Below are 19,795 nucleotides of genomic sequence, written 5' to 3' on the forward strand. Positions count from 1 at the left end.
GCACACCTTGAGATTTGGTAAGCCTCTTTTTCCCCTTCAAGCTATAAATTCTTCAAGATTTTTCTTTTATTTGCTGCATTGCAAAATTAAAATTTTTGTAACTCATCAACCTAGTTTTCTTTGTTCATGTTGAATTGGGCTGCGTTGGAGTTTGGAGCTTCTATTTGTTGATGACTTATTTTATTACTCTTTTTAATTAAATAGAATTTCCATTCTTGATAGAATAAGACCAGATACCAAAATATAATGGTATGGTGGGGGCAAAAAATCATACATGATTTTTAGTAAAAACTGAAGTACTGAATTGTGATTTGAAAACCTTTTGAAATTAGAGTTTGTACTCTGTATTGTCAACTTTTACCCTTTTCCCCCATTCCTTTCTTTGTCACATCAAATATTAAGATAGAATAGTTAAGGGAATAAAAAAACCACCAGAAATATTTTGTATATTCATTCTATGCTACAAATTTTAAGCTTGTGTGTATTGAGTTTTGTTGCTCAAAGGTTATCAGCTTTTCTTTCTGGGTGAAGTCGGATATGTTGTGAAAATTAAAATTTTCTATGGTTAATCGTACTTCTTGTGAATTTATGGTTATGTCATGATCTGGTGCTTTGATTTTTCTACATACAGTGTTAGGGATTATACTATAGCAAATGAAAACAGCAATTATTCTGAGCAGAGCGCTGTGGGGAAGACAAGAACAGAGAAACGAAGAGAAGAGAAGACAGAGCGCTGTGGGCTTTAAAATTGGGAATTAGGGTTTTAACTTGATTTGAGGGACCAAATTGATTCCGGACAGTTTACTCTGCCACATTAGCTAGCCGTTGTAATGTCCACGTGTCACGAAGCCTGCCAATTCAGCTTTCTGGTAGCGCCAGGTGGGCAGAAATTACCGGAAGGACAAGTTTGAGTCCCAGAGTGCAATTTCAGGGATGAATATGAGTAACTTTTAAGTTCAGGGACTACTATAAGGCTCGAGTGCAACTTCAAGAACTACATTGAGGCTTATCTCATTTATATACACAAGAAAAGTCTTTGAGGCATTTCATCAAACATCATGTGAATATAGATGGACATAAATGAACTATAAAATTATGCTATTCTCAAGCTAACCTATAGACAGAAATAATTTTAGATGTGGAAAGTTGCATTGAAGCCGGACATATCCCTAAAGGCTTTACATACTTTTACTAAAAATGTTATTTGTATACTAAAATCAGTCACTAATATATTTGTGTATAAATATATGTGTGATTTAATTTATTTTATTTATATTCCAACATATATTTTATACGAGTGACTAATTTTAGTAACTAATTTTAATGGACACGTAACATAACTCTATTTTTATTTATTTAATTTTTGTTTTTTTCCATATTACTTTATATTTCTCATTCACAGCTCAAAAAGACCTGTGTAAGCGTAATATTCAATGAATTCACACAACCACCCTTTACTAACAAAATCCACGACAGACGTACTTCCTCGTTAGTGATAACTAGCGGCTTAACAGGTGTTTAGTCACTTTTTTTATGGGATTTAATGTTAATTATTTTAATAAATTTTAAAATTTTAAATTCGAATAACATAAAAATAATAATATAGAATAGTCAATGATAATATAAAAATGTTTAAATTAAAATAATAATATATTATCTATCTATAAACAATAATAATAATATAAAAATAATTTAATTATAATAAACACATACATCACTTACCTACAAATAACATAATCCATAAAATAGTTATTACAATAATATTTTATCTTCTTCTATCTAACTCAAAGTCATAAAAATAAATAGAAAAATACGATTGTTTACAAAAAATAGCCATATTTAAAAGTTATATTCTTTTTCTTTGTTTAGGGACTTTTTTTTAATGGTAAGTCAAAGTACAGATCTGTATTTGAAGAATCTTTCTTATGCCTACAAAAAGTGTAAAGAAGAAAAATAATTGTCTTTTTTTTTTGTGATTATAGAACAAACTATAAATAAAAACGTTAAGATAAACCTAAAGTAATTTCTGAATTTGTAACCGAGTAAAAATCTTTAGCAATTCCTCATACATCTCCTTATCAATAAATTCTTTAGCCTTGAAGAACTACAAAATTTAGAAATCAATAAAATATACCATATGCCAATACAAATTTCATTATATTTGAACGACAATTTAACAATAAAAAAATAAAACCTGTAAAATTGAAAATTTTTGTTTGAGATTGGATTTCCTACACATACACAACAAAAGAAGCCATTAAACCCTCTGTAGAGCATTCAAATCTATAATTATTCGATATTACCTCTATTTTGTCAGTTTCTTAATCTATAATAAGGTACCTGCAATATTCTTCTTTACTAACATGAGTTGGTTCCGCTTCTGTGAGTTTGTTGCTGGAAAAAGAAAAATGTTTAATTTATTATCATTGATTTAAAATTATTTTTTGCAACTTTTTTTCAACATGGGAAACATAATTTCCGTTGCAATTTCAGAGTAACTTTTTAATATTTTAGGCATAAACTCTTTCCATTTATTTAATGAAACATGAAGAATATAGAAAGGAGATAGATAATAGGCATATCAATAACATTCTGATTACGATGATTGCATTACCTTGTATGTTATTGAAAAGTATTTCCTTTTTTATCATCTTCCAGAATTGGGTCTTGTCTGTTTTAACTTATCCTCCCCAACCAATAGAATAAATTTAAGGGAATGAACCTATTAGATAACATATGATTATGATTACTAACATAGAAATAGAAGTATGTATATTTAATGCAATTTTGACAGTAATTAATTTAAAAAATTACTTTATTGTCCATTGGTTCGATTGATGCAATTGCTTGCTCATCTTTCCATGCACTCCAGAGACTTTGAAATCCTTCTTACTGTAATTGATATTTGTTAATATATTTCTAGTATATCTAGTATGTCTCAGTTAATGATAATTAATACGTACCTGTTGCATAAAACAGATGTTCAAGTTCGTTGTCTTTATCTTCTGGCATATATTGATGAGCTCCTTTGAAATCAAATTGTCTATTAAAAAATTATAAGTTGTTAGTCGTCAATAAATTGAAGTTTGTAAACAAAAATATTTATATCAATGAAAAAGATTTAAAGATTAAAATTATATCCATATTAAAAAGTCATAATTTTTTTTATATAAAGTTCTCTGTTGCATCAGTTGTCTTATAGCATTTTTTAATTAATTATCTTATATAGGGTATGACGATTTTTGTCTTTGGCTAAATTTTTTAGTTTGTATGTTTTGTTTCATGTTTTTTAAATGTTTAAATATTACTGATCGAAATAATACAATACATAACGATAATATTGGTTCATATTTTATTTGTTCTATTATTTCTAATAATTTTTATTTTGTATGCTTTCGCCTAGAGTTATCATTTTAATTTTTACTATTTATTTTATTTCTTAAAATATATTTTATTTAATAATTTTATTTTGTCTTATTTGTATGAATTATAACAAAATGATTAAACAAAATATAAATTTTTTTAAATTAACTATTTTTTTTGTTTTTGTTAAAATTTACATATTTTTCATTGGAAAATAAATATTTTAAGTATTATTTTGATTTTTATAAAATTTTTTGTATATAGATTTTAATTTTTTTTATAGACACTGGCAATCTTTTTTATAATTGGTTCTTGTAATGATCTTAAATAAATAAATTTTTTAACATTTTATTTAATTATTTTATTTTGTCATATTTGTGTGAATTATAACAAAATAATTCAACAAAATATAAAATTTTTTAAATTAACTATTTTTTATTTTCGCTAAAGTTTACATATTTTTTATTTTAATTGGCAAATAAATATTTTAAGTATTATATTGGTTTTTATAAAATTTTTTGTGTATAGATTTTAATTTTTTTGTTAGGCATTGGCACTCTTTTTTTATAATTGGTTCTTGTAATGATCTTAAATAAATAAAATTTTTAACATCAATTATATTCACACTTAATGTTTACTATGAATACATTAATATGCTAACATATAAGGATAAAATAATAATTTTTTATAAATTTATTTACCTATTAAAATTATGTCACAATACTAAATATATAAAGAAAAAAAAAGTAGAATACTAATCAGTTATATTTTTTTCACGTCTACTGTTTTGATCAGATCTATTTCCATAAATTTCTGATAGAATGTAAAAAGAACACATTAACAAAATTATAAAATTGTTCATTGAATTAAGTTTGTACAGTATCAGTGGTAATTGAGAGGTTACTTTATAACAAAACAAATCATACCCATTAATATCATAATTATTCAAATTTTGAATAACTAAAAAAAATAGATAGTGACCGAAAAATACAAATACATGATAGGCAGTAAAAAGTTACCATTTGAAAAATGATTCAAGTGTAATCATATAATAAATTTATTAAGTGAAAAAATTATCATTTATTTTTTATAATGTTATATATATTTATTAAAAATATTTAAACCTTTTTTGTGTATTAAATAAAACGTTTAAAAGAATTGTAGAATATTAAAAAAGATATGAAATGTAAAATTCTATTAGATATTAATTGGACCACTATTATTATGAGTATCTGAATAATAGTAATCATATTATTGGAACGACAATAATGTATTTTAAAAGTACATTCGTAGATAAATTACGGATAAATAGTACTAAGAGTACATTAACATAAAGATATTGTAGAAATAATTCAAATTAAATGGTAAATTAAATTGTAGAAAAAAGATTAAAAAATATATACCAGAATTATCTACTATATTTTTTTGCTACAGAGTCAAAAAATTTAATAACAAATATATTATTAAACATTGAACATATATATTTTTCTTATAATAATACAGTTATAAAAATTTTATATCTATATAATATTATATTAAAAAATTATTAAATTATTTAATAATTGAGATTATAATTCTGTACAGACAATATAATAATATCTAGAGTAATTACCCAAATCAGTCCCCGAGAATTTTAGAATCGGACATTTTAATCCCCAAGAAAAATTAATAGACAGATCAGTCCCCAAGGTTTTATTCCGGCAGACAAATCAATCCCCAGTTCATTTTCCGACAGAGTAATTACCCAGATCAGTCCCCAAAGATTTTAAAAACGGACATTTTAGTCCCCAAGAAAAACTAATGTACAAATTAATCCCCAACGTTTCTCTCTGTTAGACATAATAGTCTCCCATCCAAAAAATAAAATAAAATAATAATTATTATTAATTGGACAATAATATTGTACTATATTTTTTGTATTTTTTAGATAAAAATAATGATAAATTTATTCATTAAATTCTTATATTATATATATATATAATAAATTATTAGATAATAATAATAATAATAATAATAATAATAATAATAATAATAATAATAATAATAATAATAAATTATTAGATATTATTTTACAAGAAATTCAAAGTTAAAATCATTTGATATTTTTGTATTTAATATAATCAAAAGATGTCCTATGTAAAAAAAATTATATATGTTTATATTAAAAAATATGTATTAAAATAAAATATTTTAATTTGAATTTATATTAAATACATATTTTTTTAATACAAACATATTTTTTAAAATGGTACATCTTTTGATTATATTAAATACAAAAATATCAAATGGTTTTAACCTTAAATTTCTTATAAAATAATCTCTAATAATTTTATTATTATTATTATTATTATTATTATTATTATTATTATTATTATTATTATTATTATTATTGAGTGACTATATATATATATATATATATATATATATATATATATATATATATATATAAATACATATATAAGAATTTAATGAATAAATTTATCATTATTTTTATCTAGAAAATACAAAAAATTATGGTATAATATTATTATGTAATTAATAATAATAATAATAAATAAAATTATTAGAGATTATTTTACAAAAAAAATTAAGGTTAAAATCATTTGATATTTTTGTATTTAATATAATCAAAGGATGTACTATTTTAAAAAATATGTTTGTATTAAAAAAATATGTATTTAATATAAATTTAAATTAAAATATTTGTTTTAATACATATTTTTTAATATCAACATATATAATTTTTTTTACACAGGACATCTTTTGATTATATTAAATACAAAAATATCAAATGATTTTAACTTTGAATTTCTTGTAAAATAATCTCTAATAATTTTTTATTATTATTATTATTATTATTATTATTATTATTATTATTATTATTATTATTATTATTGAGTGACTATATATATATCTAATGAATAAATTTATCATTATTTTTGTCTGAAAAATACAAAAAATATAGTACAATATTATTGTGCAATTAATAATAATAATTATTTTATTTTATTTTATTTTTGGACGGGGGACTATTATGTCTAATAGAGAGAAAAGTTGGGGATTGATTTGTACATTAGTTTTTCTTGGGGACTAAAATGTCCGTTTTTAAAATATTTGGGGACTGATCTGGGTAATTACTCTGCCGGAAAATGAATTGGGGACTGATTTGTCTGCCGGAGTAAAACCTTGGGGACTGATCCGTGTATTAATTTTTCTTGGGGACTAAAATGTCCGATTCTAAAATCCTCGGGGATTGATTTGGGTAATTACTCTAATATCTATAATAATATTATTTAGGCCAATAATAAAAAATTTATTGAATCAAAATTTAAGAAAAATAAATTATTATTAATTAAATAAATATAAATATATAGGATTCCTATCCATATTTGGACCATTCGGTATATTACTTGAACCAGCTCCACTATTATTGTGAGTATCTGTATATGTAGAAAATTTATTATTAAGATAAAAATAATGTAATTTGATAATTTAAGGGTACACTCAAGAAATAAATTATACATAATTGGTACTAAGAGTCTCGTAACATAGATATATCGTAAAAAATAATTCATATTAAATGATAAATTAACAACATAAATTTATTAATGAAGTATAAGCGGGTATATTTGTGATATCTTATAATGGTGTTTTCATGTTAGTTGGTCCTCTTGGTGTATCGATTTGTTTTCTTCGTCTAATACTCTCTCGGTAACTGGCACGTTTTACATTATATTTAGGTGAAGTGAGAAGGATGCGAAGAAGATGGAGGAGAAATAAAGGAAATTTTTTTCTATTATGGAGTAACCAGTAATGTGAAGTGAGAGAGATTAAGAGGAGAAACTGACATCCTATTAGTTATTATAGATGAAAATAAAGTAGTGAAAATTCTGTAACCGACCTGTACTAATGGAGTATTATGCACGTGATGTAAGAAAAATTAACGAAAGAAACGGGTATCCTATTAATGAAATAATTATAGAAGTTATATTGAGGTGAACATGAATAAAAATAAAGTATTGGAAATTCTGTAACTGAGAATAAGTTATTAGAAAGAATAAAAATGAAAAAAAATTTGGACACCAAAATAAATTTTCTCATTATATATTGTTATAGATATATCATATATCATCTAATTAGAATGATTTTTACATACCATGTATTTTTCTATTTGTTATATTAAAGTTTGTATTAATTCACACACAATAACCCTTAATTAATGCAAATGTGCTAACACGGTTCACGGATGTACTTCCTCGTTAGTTCTCAGAGGGCTTGTTGGACAGTTTGTTGCAAAATGCCAAGAAAATCCCCATAGTTGTAGCAGTAGCAGCTTCCGCCGCCACACACGTTGCCGTACCTACCTCGGCATCCGCCTCCTCCCTGGTTGCAATCCTTGACCCAGACCACCATGGCTGTAGTATGCACGACCGTCATCGCATCCTCCACCTTATCCCATCACCATGTCAACTATCACCACGAACTCCACCGTGACCACTGGGTCCACGGCTGCCTTAGACTCCTCGTCCACCATAACTGCCGCCGCAACCTCTTCTACTGCCGTAACCCTACCATCACTGCTGTTGTCCCTTTCACCGTGACAGGAAATAAATATATCTCACCGCTCTGTTCTTGTGGCCGCCGCTGCTGTGCTCCCCGCTTGCCTAGTCTCGCTGCATGTGCTTTCTATGGCAGCCGCCCAGTTCTTTCCATCGATCTACTCTTTTTCACCGCTTCCTCCTCTGTATCCACCACCACGACATTGGTGACCACCATGCTCTTGGCACGGCATCACCAAATGACAGAAAAGCTATCCGGTGATAAAGAGATCTGAAGAAGAAGAAGAAGAAGAATGAGAGAAAAATAAAGTGACCCAGAGATACATATATAAATTATTGTTTCTTGGGCAACATTTACATATTCATTAGAGACTCACAAAAATAAAATGAGATGGTATAAAATGTCAATTTTGACAAACAGTTTCAACCAAATTCACATGCAGCCTGTAAAATGTCACAAGTGAACTATGCATACAAAGGATCACAATCTCATTCCCTTATATAGGTATCTACTCATATTTATTGCAGCTACTAAAAAGAAAATATTAACAAAATTTGCTCAATTTCCCTCCTCTGAAACTATGGTGTTATTCAACATGGCCGGTGCACAAATATAGTGCCCGAGATAGATATGTATCCAAATGAAACTATTTTTTATTTGAAAGATAAGATTGAAGCACGCATTAGAGACTATGTTACATATTTAAGTTTTTTTATTAACTAAATTTAATTAAATTGAATAGGCAATAATTTGAATTTTTAAAATTAAATTTTAGTGTAAATTACTATTTAACCCCTCAAAATACATATATCAACTTTTTATACATACGCATAGCTATAGCATCCTTGAAGACATGTAAAATAATGGCGTTTCATTACAAATTCTTACTAGTGTCAGTGTCATACAAAGATGTTACAAAATTACAAACAATACACAAAAAGTAGCTAAAACAAGTTCTTGCACCTAATTCTAGGACATGGCAGTAACATAGTTTTTTTCTTAATCATCCTTGTCCCCATGCAGGGACTTGAGCAAGCTCAAGCGCATGTACTGATGGTGCCGGTAGTGCAGGTCGCTGTGGTGGTGCTGGCAACGATCTTCGTGGCGCTGGTGCTGGCAGCGATCTTCTAGCCGGTCGTGGTGGTGGTGGCGGTGGTGGTTGTGCTCGTCCTGGTATCCATCCCCGTGCTGGTGTTCGCGGAGGAGTATATCCTTTAGATTCTTTTGCATACAAACGGTGTCTTCGCTCTCTTACATATACAAACCAAAAGATCAAAGAGAACATAACGGAGAAAGAGATCATAACCAATCCAATGTAGATCCATTTGGAGTAACGGCTTAGATCAGGACAATGGTTGGTTGATATCTCGGTAAGAGTTTCGAGAACGAAGGTGCAGTCTTGTAGCTGAACAAGGGAAGGAGCATTGTTGTTCAAGGCGTTTGCGACGGTTATTGCAGAGGTAACTTGGTTGGAGAATGTAGGGGTTAATCGTCCTTGGGTTATGCATATCTCAGATGGTGAAACTTGGCACACAAAGTTGCTATAAACCTGCATCATAATGCAAACTTCAACACAATATGTCTCGTATATTCATCAGATAGTCTTAATTACTGTTTTCTAATCTGTACATCTTAATTAGTCATTTGTACAGGATGAAAAACAGAGTTGAGAAAGAAAATGAATATATTAGAGATATAACCATTCGTCACTTTTTTTTCTTATCAGCTTAAACTTTTAGAAGAACTAATATCATGAAATAGTATCAGGATTTTTATGACTAAAAGGTCTAAAGTTCGATACTTGTTGAACCCCAAAAGAAAAAAAAATTCATCATAAAGCAAAAACAAATAGAGAAAGAAAATCTATGGATTTTTGGAGGTTGGGTGCTCATTATGATCACTTTCTAGATTTCGAGAGGTTTTTAATGTTATATTTTATAAACAATTTTTTCAAGGAACCAACGTTTTTTAACCAACAATCAGCTAATAAAATAGTGAATGAGCAAAGATTAATAATTTGAGTTGTTAGTGCAGAGAAAAAATGAAAAATACTAGCTGATTGTTGACTGAGAAATGTTAATGTGCACTCTTTTACAAAAGAGGAATGCTAAAGGGTCATCAGAATTTATTGTTTAGTCATCAATGTTTAAAAGCATAGGATAAAGTATGTTGTTGGATTACTGTACTAGAAAAACTAGACTAAAAGAATTGAGTTGATGGCTAAATAGTGGCCGAAAACAATAAATTTTGATGAAGGTTCTGTTAATGTACCTCTGTGGCATTGCTTACGCTCACTTCACGAGGATCACACTGTCTATCAGTCAGATCAGGCCGGAACGGATCGCAAAGGAGCGGCATCAACGGACCGGATTGATTATAGTACAGAGGCGTGAAATTTGGGGCGAAATTTATGTTGGAAACATTTGTGATGATCTGGTTGACCAAATTGACTAGCTCAGAAGTGACTTCTTTGCTTCTTAGCAATGTTTCTTTTGCAGTGGCTTTGTCCAAGCATGGCATAATCTCATCCATGGCTGTGCTTTCAGTGGCACTGGGAAGCATGTTCCACTGATTTATCGCTACACAAGTGTCTGTTGTCACACTATCAAATGCAAGATATTTAAAGGTTAGAATTTAAATAAGCTTCACACTGTTAATATAAACATCACATGTAGATTACACGGATCTCTGATAAGTATCTAAGGAAAGTGGGAAACTACAGCTTAAAGGATTTGGATCCTCTAAAGTTTTAATTTCACTTTAGAGAGTAAAGTGTGATCTCTCACCATTTATTTCATAAGTGGGACCAAGAATAAATATGAAAGAAAAACTATTCAAGAATAGAAGATCACACTTTAGTCTCTAAAATAAAATTCAAACTTTAAAGGATCCAAATCCCAGCTTAAAAGCTAGCTATTAAAGGGAAAGAACTGCTCTCCTTAAATACAATATTAAGCATCCAGGCTACTTGATGTAAGACTTTAGACACCCATAATGCCCAATTCCCTAACAATCTACTTTGAAGTTAGGTAATATTACACATGATACTTCTCCATTTGTACTGCATTTGGTTTTGAGAACAAGTCATTTAGAACCGGATACAAAAGACAAAGACACAAAAATGAGTGTTTTTATATTTTGTTTAGTGGTAAACCGAATATAAGATAGAAAAAATAATAAAAAGTCTAATTTACCTTATTTTTTTCACACACAAGTTAGAATAAAAAATAAATTAATAAAAATATAATTATAAAAATTTGATAATGATAATAAAAGAAAAAGTATCTGCATTCAGTATCTGTCTCTTTCCTGCATTCAGTATCTGTCTCTTTCCTGTCAGAAAGGACACAAAATAGTCTGTCCATGTCCCTTTTGACCATTTTAGGGAGGGAGAAGGAGACTTACGTGTGGAGAGCGAGGGACAAGCCACATAATATAAAGGTACCGGTAACAAGAATCCATCCTGCGATTATCAAGCTGCAATTATTTATGTCAAAGAATTTCATGAGAATAGAATATGATGCAAGAAGTGAAGTTTAAGTTTGCTAGAAAATAAATCACAGAACTGATATGATATGATAGTATATCTTACTTACATATACACAAGGAGCTGTTGGCCAAATATTGAGAACACTGAAGTAGAAACAACAAATCAGAACATCAATTTAATACCACTAGGAATCAAGAAACTCTCCATCTAAATTGAGTGATAGAAAGGGACTCACAAAATCCAAGAAATGTCAAGACTATCATAACAGCAGCTATGATGATAAGTGCCATCCTCCTGTATCAATTTCAAGGAATTAGGGGCATGTCTGTTTCAGTTTTTATGTAAAAGTGATTACACAAAAAATTTCAGACAAAGTCCTAATACTAAAATCATTACACAGAATCTAAGAGATCTTGTATGTTGTCGGAGTTCTCCTTTGTTTGCTCAGCAAGTGTGCCAGCTGCAGCATTGATCTTTGTTTGCGCCGCATCAATATCGGTTTGAACATTAGCCGGGAGAAAAACTCTATCAATTCCAACCTGCTTTGCTTGAACAAGATTATCCGAGACACTCCTGAGTTTATCCTGGGCAGAATTGGCTTGATCTACGACATATTGCAATGTTTTCGTTGTACTACGATGAAAACTTCCCTGTCCAATGTAGAGGACCGCACATCCGATCCTGTAAATACATCGAGACAAGTAAGTAACTTGTAATACACGTCAAAATAAACCTGAAACCAGAAAACCAAATGAGAAAGAGGGAGGAGAGATTTGTACATTGCTATAATTGTGAATAATATCAGGAGAATAAGGGAGAGAACATAGCATGTTGGAGAGTAACCATAAGGCTCACGCTTACGACACAAGTAAGAAGAGACGAAGAGCAACAAGCACAAGCCAAATCCCAAGAACCAGATTGCTGCAATGACGAATATCGGAACTGCAGTATATGTTGCAGACTGCATTTTATGGTGAAAAAATAGTAGTGAGTAGAATTGGTTTGTAAAGTACTAAAGACAGAAAGAAACAAAAATTTAAAATAACCATAAAAGAGAAACTAAAGAATGATACAAACAACTAAATTTGAAGTATCATAATACAGGGTTCTTAAAAAAAAGCGAAAATGAAGGTGGACAAGTTCAGTACTCACTTAATTGTGTTTCCCTTTCATAGTGATTGACTTGCATTGCCATCTTGCTTTCTTATGTGACATGCATATGTTTGAAGTTATGTACAAAGCAAATTATATAAGGATTGGTTATCATTTACTAGAAATCTGAAACCAGATTTTAACACAGTAGAACTTGTTTCTTATCTTCAACTATTGTTAATGAAGATTTTACATAAACCTTCCAAAACACTGCCATGTCTATGAGAAATGATTTTTAGTGTGAGTGATTTTGTTATGAGTAGTGTTAATCTCACCTCTCCTTGTGATTTTCCTTCTCTGCCTCTTGTGAATTCTATGGAATGCTATAATTATATGGGGAGTGCTAGGGGAACAATGAAAATTTTGAACAACATGAACAACCACCAATCAAATGAAAATACACTACACTCTAATTTAATGCTACTAATCAAATTTACTCTTTTAACCCTATTAATTCATATTGTTTACACATTGTTCAAAAACTTTGTTGGTTACCTATACTTTTTCTAATTATATTTTAGCCTTGTCCCAAATAGGGAGCTTTAGGTGATCAAAACATAAAATTACAGTTCTATCCTTGCTGAAATACTAAAATAAAAATTTTATCTCTCCCTTTACCTTTCTTTCCTAGCTCCCATAACCATCACAAAAAAAAAAAAATTTTAATGTTCATTCTTTTGATAAAAGCTTATCTAGGCATTCACATTTTGCATAAAGCTACAAAAGGCCCCAAAGAAAACACGGTTATCATCATAACATGTAACACTTTCAAAGACAAGAATGATCCTTTCTTACTCACTTTACCTAAAAAGCTCCACCCTTTTGGCAAATAATCCAAAACTGAAAAATCATATGCAAGTCCAAGAACAAGAAATTTAAGTAGCAATGCTTAGCAGACACAGAAAGAAAAAAACTACTAGTAAGGGTTTTGATGAACTTACAGCCCAATAATGGTGGTCAGTGATATTCCATCCATTTGTATAGACTTTGAAGCCATCAAGAGGGTCTTTTCTTCTTGTTCTCTCTGCAGCTAAGGGAAATGGAGGGCTCTCAAATGGTTCTGCTGCAATTTCAAACCCAATATACCTCTCTGGCTTTAACCCCTTAGAAGAAAGCCTTAAAACATTTCCTCCATTTTCTTGCCCTACAAAAACTAAACAAAGCTTCCATAAGTACAAGTGAACTAACTCACTCACCCCTTCACCTTAGCAAGAAAATTAACAGCCTTTTAGGTTTGAGTGAGTATATCACCCTACATTGTCATAGTTGTAAGCAAAAACGTTGGTTCTTTAAAACTTTTGGTTAGGTTCCAAAGAGTAAAGAGAGTATGAAAAAGGAAACAATATATACCTGAAGTTGGAAAGTAAAGGCCTTTTTGTGAGAGAACAAAGGAAGTAGAAGAGTGGAAAATGAAGAATGTGAGGAGAACACAACAATGCAGGTGGTGGTTGTGGTAGCTTGATGACATCATGTGTGTTAGTGAGTGAGATCAAGGAAGAAAACAACAACAAAGTGGCTTGTGAGTTGAAGAGAGCTAAGAAGAGTTTGTGTCTAGTTGGTACTCACTTCAGTGCCAGTGGGAAATGGCAATGTGTGCCTGTGAGTGTGGGACACAGTTGCGAGAGAGAGAGAGAGAGAGATTAATGGTGGGAAAATGGGAAAATCTTGGGTTGGGAAACATGTTCCACATTAAACCTCGTTACTGTTAGCTTGAATGATATTTCTAATATTTATTTTTTGTCTCACTTATAAAATAAATAATGAGAGATCACATTTTATTTTTAAAGTAAAATTTAAACTTTAAGGATCCAAATCTCTGTTAAGTGTTAAGACTACCTCACCTTTTTTTTGTTAATTAAAGATAAAAAGATTCGAACTCATAACCTCTAAATAAATATGAAGAGATTATACCATTTAATATTACCTCACCTTTATTATGCCGGAAAAAACCAATTAAAACCATATTAGGTTAAAGATTAATATTTTAATATTGTGGCTTTGTCCTTAGCAGGGTACATATAATAATGAAAAGAGAATTTACTATATAACCAATGAATTATAATTCAAATTCATCTAAGAAGCTACGGGTTCGAGTCTCTTATCTTTAGTAAAAAAAAAAAAAGTTGTTTACTATATATTATCGTTATATTATTTTGTAACGAATTACATTCAAACACCAAATCTGTTTACGTTATATATTCTGATATCAGTTTCCATACATTTTCTTTTTCAATTATCATTTAAAAAAATATTATATAATCAATTATATGTAAATTAATATTTAATAATTATTTATGTTAAAATAATTCTTTCTTATTATTATTATTATAATTTTTTTATGTTTTAGTGAAACAATCATTAATCAATGATTCAATAATTTTAATTTTATAATAAATTATATTCTATATCAAATATACTAATGTGGCACATTTTAGTACCAATTTAAATATTTTTCTTTTCTCAATTATTTTATAAAAAAATATTATATAATCAATCATAGATAAATTAACAGAGTTAAATCCCATTTTAGTCCTTGAGATTGGCAGGTTGTATTAATTTGGTCCCTGACTTTTCAATTGCTACAATTTGATCCTCGAGATTCAAAAAAATGTACCAATATAGTCTCTTGTGTATCTTCCGTCGCTGGAATTCAACACTGTTAGTGGCATAGCTCAAGTCTTGTCACGCTAGACATATTAAAACGACGTGGTATGCGTTTTGGCGCTAAAGAAGGCACTAAATGACGTCGTTTGAGGGTTTAAACAATACTAAAACGTTATATCCCTCCCTTTTGATATTGTTCAAACCCTGAAATGACATTATTTAGTGCTCTTTTAACGTCAAAATATGTACAACGTCGTTTTAATATGTCTAACATGGTAAGACTTGAGTTATCTCACTAAAAGCGTTGAACTACATTGGTGCACTTTTTTAAATTTGGAGGACCAAAGTATAGCAATTGAAAAGTTAGGAACTAAATTAGTGCAACTCGTCAATTTCAGGGACCAAAATAGGGTTTAACTCTAAATTAACATTACATGATTAGGTATGTGAAGATTTATTAGTAATTCTATTATTTTATTTCATATATTTTTTATAATCATCGTGACTTTTTTTATATTACGGTGATCAATAATTTTAATATTTTATTTTATATTTTTTTAAAAATTATTACTATTCTTTCTTATATTTATGTGCATATTATATATAGTATTTTTTTTCTTATTATTCATAAGCGTAAATTTTAGAGTCAAATATGCTGTCGTGGCGCATTCTGGTATCGTCTACAAGTTGATGCTATTTTTAGAAAATATCATGTATTAAATAATTAGATTTATTAATATTTAATTATTAATTATTGTGAAATTTGTCAATAATTATAATATATTATTATTTTTTACTACTCAAATAAATAATTTTATTATTATTATTATTATTATTATTATTATTATTATTATTATTTTGACAACATTTAGCGAATACATAATAAATCCAGTTTAAAATATTTTAGTTCATTTTTCTTATAGATATTGAGTTATTTGTTTACTACATACGACACTTTTTCTTTTTTAAATATAAATACTTTGTGATTTTTTTATTTTATTGATTATTATTTGATGTTAGTATAAATAACAAAAAATATATGAAGTTATTTTATATAAGGTAAATATATTTATGAATAACTTATTTTAGAAACATATTTCCGACATAAATATAAAGAAATAGATTTTTTTTTGTACATTGTACAAGTATATACACTAGTATAATTAAAATGAGATTTTTTCAATTAATAGTATAGTTAACTGTGTGACATACTTTTAAAAGTATTTTTTGATTTATTTGATTTAATTAAGATAAATATTAAATTATTTAATAAATTATTTGACTATATTAACTATTAAATTATTTAAATATCAAATATTTTATATATCGTTATATATTATTCCGTATATAGTACGAATAATAATAATAATAATAATAATAATAATAATAATAATAATAATAATAATAATAATATTACAAAGTCATTCTAATTTATTCTTTTTTATCAGCATTTAGCTATTAGCTTATTTTTAATTATAAGTTTATGTTAAAAAAAAGTTCTAAAGAAATTAATAAAATGTGTATACTAACTAACATTACTAATCAATATAAATAAGAATGGCTGCTTCTGAAGTTTGCTCTAGTAATAATAGGCAAAGTGGCAAAGTCATAAAAATAGGTTTGCATATAAATATCACATTTTCTCAAGGTTTGCTTCATACTCCATATTTTGAGTTCAAATTCTATTAACTGGATAAAGTGTAATAAGATTCCGTTGATTCTTGGCAGGATATGTAATCTCGCGTGAAAATATTTATAATTTTACATAGACTACCAATATTCCCTAAGCTTCACAGGGAAACCATGTTCATATGATCATATCCATCGAGAGGGTTAGTGTGACAATAGTCAAAAGTTGAAGATGGTTAAGAGTTTGATGGAAATTGGAAACCTAAAGAGATATAAGGAGAGAATGTGGGACCCAGAAAATATGAGTAAATTTTTTTTTTATAATAATCAAATAAAAAATTAGTCTGTGGCAGATAAGTTTTATTTAAAAATTTGTTGTTAGTTAATAAATTATTATATACAAAAAATAAAATTTAAATTATACATATTTATTTAAATAAATTAGCGAGCTAACTGTTAAACTAATCCTACTTATTTAATAGGAATAAAAGTGGCTCATATCCCAATGTAATTTCCAACACTTACTGTGTGGCTTTTGACTTTAATACAAGTATCCAACTGTGGACCACTATCACAGCCGGTTTTCCTGCTCTTGCAATTTTTTTTTTTTATATTTAATTATTTTTTTCCCCTCACCTATTCAAGGGTTTTGTTTTTTGGACTTGCCTAACCTTTTGAAGCTTTCACAGAAACACTGTGGCCAGTAATAAATAATTGGGTCTGGCCTATTTACGCATTTAAAAAACGCAGGCTCATTAAAATAAGCGACATAAAAAAAAAACGGACTAACTTGTAGTAGATTAAACGGATTTATTCGGCTAATGAATCTTAACTCACACGGCATTTCGCCTCCTCCTTTAAAATTGAGGTTATCTAATCTACCTAACAGAAAAAAAAAAAAAACGGATTTACTCACACATTTGAACAAAAAAACGGATTTACTCGTACGGTCTTTTTTAAGAGCATAAGAGGAAGGAAACAGAATCGCAAGGCAATTACTGAATGGCAAAGTCTCTGATATAGATATATCAAAATATCTATACTTCTGGATCATACGTGTGTGAGTCTAACAAGAGATGCGTGTTCGCTATTGATAATCTGCAAAATCAATCCTTTAAAAAAGTGCCATTGCAATAGCAGTGGGTCAGAAACTTTGTTTAGAAGTGGTCTTGTGAGGGTAGGAGGATTATTTGCTGAGTAAATTCCCAAAATGGTCTCTCAGATTGAGCCCGTACACCAATGTTACCCCTGACTTTTAAAATGCTCTAATTGCACCCTTCAAATTGAGCTCCGTGCAAAATCCTGGTCCTTCCATCCATTTCCAGCGTGACTCAGCAGCCGGAGCGCTGAGCTAGCGGTTTGTGATCCACGTAGGCAGCCTCGAGGGTACTTCCATTGCTTGTTAAGAAGAGGACAGTACTACCTACCGCAAGGTTTCTTCTTCTACTTCTCTTCTTCTCATATCTACTTGCTCTTTCTTGCTTGCTTTGTTGATCCACTTTCTAATCTTGCTAAAAAGTTGATTTGATTTTGGAGGCTTGCGATCTAACTAGCTTTTGTAGTGTTAATCTGAGATCAGGTGTCATTGTGATAGTTCTAGATGATTGATTATGTTCCGTTAGTTTCACTCTAGAAATCTTGATTGAGATCTGTGTTTTGATGACAGGGATGCAAGAGGCCGCAAGGTGAGATTGGAGGAACTCCAGCGAACATGAGTGGTTGTTCTTCACTACAGCCAAGCCCACAGTCATCAGCGTTCCCAAGCCCTGTTCCTTCCTACCATGCTAGCCCAACTTCCTCATCATTCCCCAACTTCCTCATCATTCCCCAGCCCCTCTCGCATTGATCCCAACCTTCAAAACCCCTCTTCATTCCTCCTACCATTCATTCATAACATCACCTCCATCCCCACAAACCTTCCTCCTCTTAGAATATCCAATAGTGCCCATGTTACCCCTCTTCTTTCTTCCCCAACCTCCAGGGGTTCTAAAAGGAAGGCGGATTTCGAATCCCTCTCCAATGTCTCCTCTCTTAATTCGTTCCGCCATCCTCTCTTCACGGTATCCGCCCCATCCAGCCCCTCCTGCCACCACCAATTGGCTACTTTCACCATTCCTGAGTGTGATGAATCTGATGCTTCCACTGTGGACTCCGGTCGCTGGGTTAGTTTTCAGACAACGACTGCCTCGGCTGCTCCTCCATCGCCTACCTTTAACCTTGGAAAACCAGCAATGCAGCAGATCACTCCCCAGAGTTCCATGGATATAAATGAAGGCATGCAATGGGGCCAGGCTGCAGAGAGAGGAAGACCATCGGATTTTGACTTTGAGAATGGTAGAGTGAAGCCATGGGAGGGTGAGAGGATACATGAGGTGGGAGTGGATGAGTTGGAACTTACTTTAGGCTGTGGAAAGGCCAGATGTTGAAAACAATGTTTAGGGCTACCTCCAGGCAAAACGGCGTCGTTTAAGGCTGCCTACGTGGACCACAAACCGCTAGTTCAGCGCTCCGGCTGCTGAGTCACGCCGAAAATGGGTAGAAGGACCAGGATTTCGCACGGAGCTCAATCTAAAAGGTGCAATTAGAGCATTTTAAAAGTCAGAGGTAACATTGGTGCATGAGCTCAATCTGAAGGACTATTTTGAGATTTACTCATTATTTGCTAATGTGATATTATTAATGAAATGTTAGGGATAAAATTTTTTGGGCATGGATTTCGCGGGCTTAATGAAATTTCGGCCAGATTGTTGGGCGTAAAGAATATAGGAGGAGAACTGTCTATGTTTTAAAATCCATAAAGAAAGGAGAAAAAATATTTTAATGAAATAGGAAAAAAAAAAAACAAGAGTAGCGTGAAGATCCAATAAAATTAAAAAACAGTGGCTGGTGCTACATTAAAAATATGTGAACATTAAAAAAAAATTAATAATTATAAATTTTATGTTTCTTAAGTATTTCATAATGTATTGGTGTCATATCTAAATTTTAATATTTTTA

At 29.9% G+C, this 19,795-nt stretch overlaps 1 protein-coding gene, 1 long non-coding RNA gene and 1 pseudogene across 3 annotated transcripts; 1 reads left to right on the top strand and 2 right to left on the bottom strand.

Annotated features, from left to right (window-relative positions):
- Nucleotides 1-7,421: 7,421 nt before the first annotated feature.
- Nucleotides 7,422-8,533, bottom strand: LOC112771512 (uncharacterized). The gene is made up of 2 exons (XR_003187099.3): nucleotides 8,300-8,533; nucleotides 7,422-8,193 (listed from the first exon to the last, which is right to left on the bottom strand). It is a non-coding gene; the product is annotated as an uncharacterized lncRNA (long non-coding RNA).
- A 244-nt stretch (nucleotides 8,534-8,777) lies between these two features.
- LOC112771511 (uncharacterized) lies at nucleotides 8,778-14,250 on the bottom strand. Of its 2 annotated transcripts, none has more exons than XM_025816277.3 (9): nucleotides 13,916-14,250; nucleotides 13,507-13,709; nucleotides 12,193-12,374; nucleotides 11,810-12,094; nucleotides 11,649-11,707; nucleotides 11,520-11,556; nucleotides 11,329-11,400; nucleotides 10,195-10,525; nucleotides 8,778-9,472 (listed from the first exon to the last, which is right to left on the bottom strand). In XM_025816277.3, exons 1-9 carry the CDS (start codon nucleotides 14,034-14,036, stop codon nucleotides 8,927-8,929), a joined length of 1,836 nt encoding a protein of 611 aa, XP_025672062.1. In that variant the 5' UTR covers nucleotides 14,037-14,250; the 3' UTR covers nucleotides 8,778-8,926. The 2 variants fall into 2 exon arrangements, with proteins under 2 accessions (XP_025672062.1, XP_025672061.1); XM_025816276.3 differs by having other exon boundaries at nucleotides 13,507-13,718; nucleotides 13,916-14,179.
- Nucleotides 14,251-16,726: 2,476 nt separating this feature from the next.
- On the top strand, nucleotides 16,727-19,760 carry LOC112770574 (BES1/BZR1 homolog protein 2-like; annotated as a pseudogene).
- The last annotated feature ends 35 nt before the right edge of the window (nucleotides 19,761-19,795 follow it).

This window comes from Arachis hypogaea, chromosome 18 (assembly GCF_003086295.3).
Source record: "Arachis hypogaea cultivar Tifrunner chromosome 18, arahy.Tifrunner.gnm2.J5K5, whole genome shotgun sequence".
NCBI lineage: Eukaryota > Viridiplantae > Streptophyta > Magnoliopsida > Fabales > Fabaceae > Arachis > Arachis hypogaea.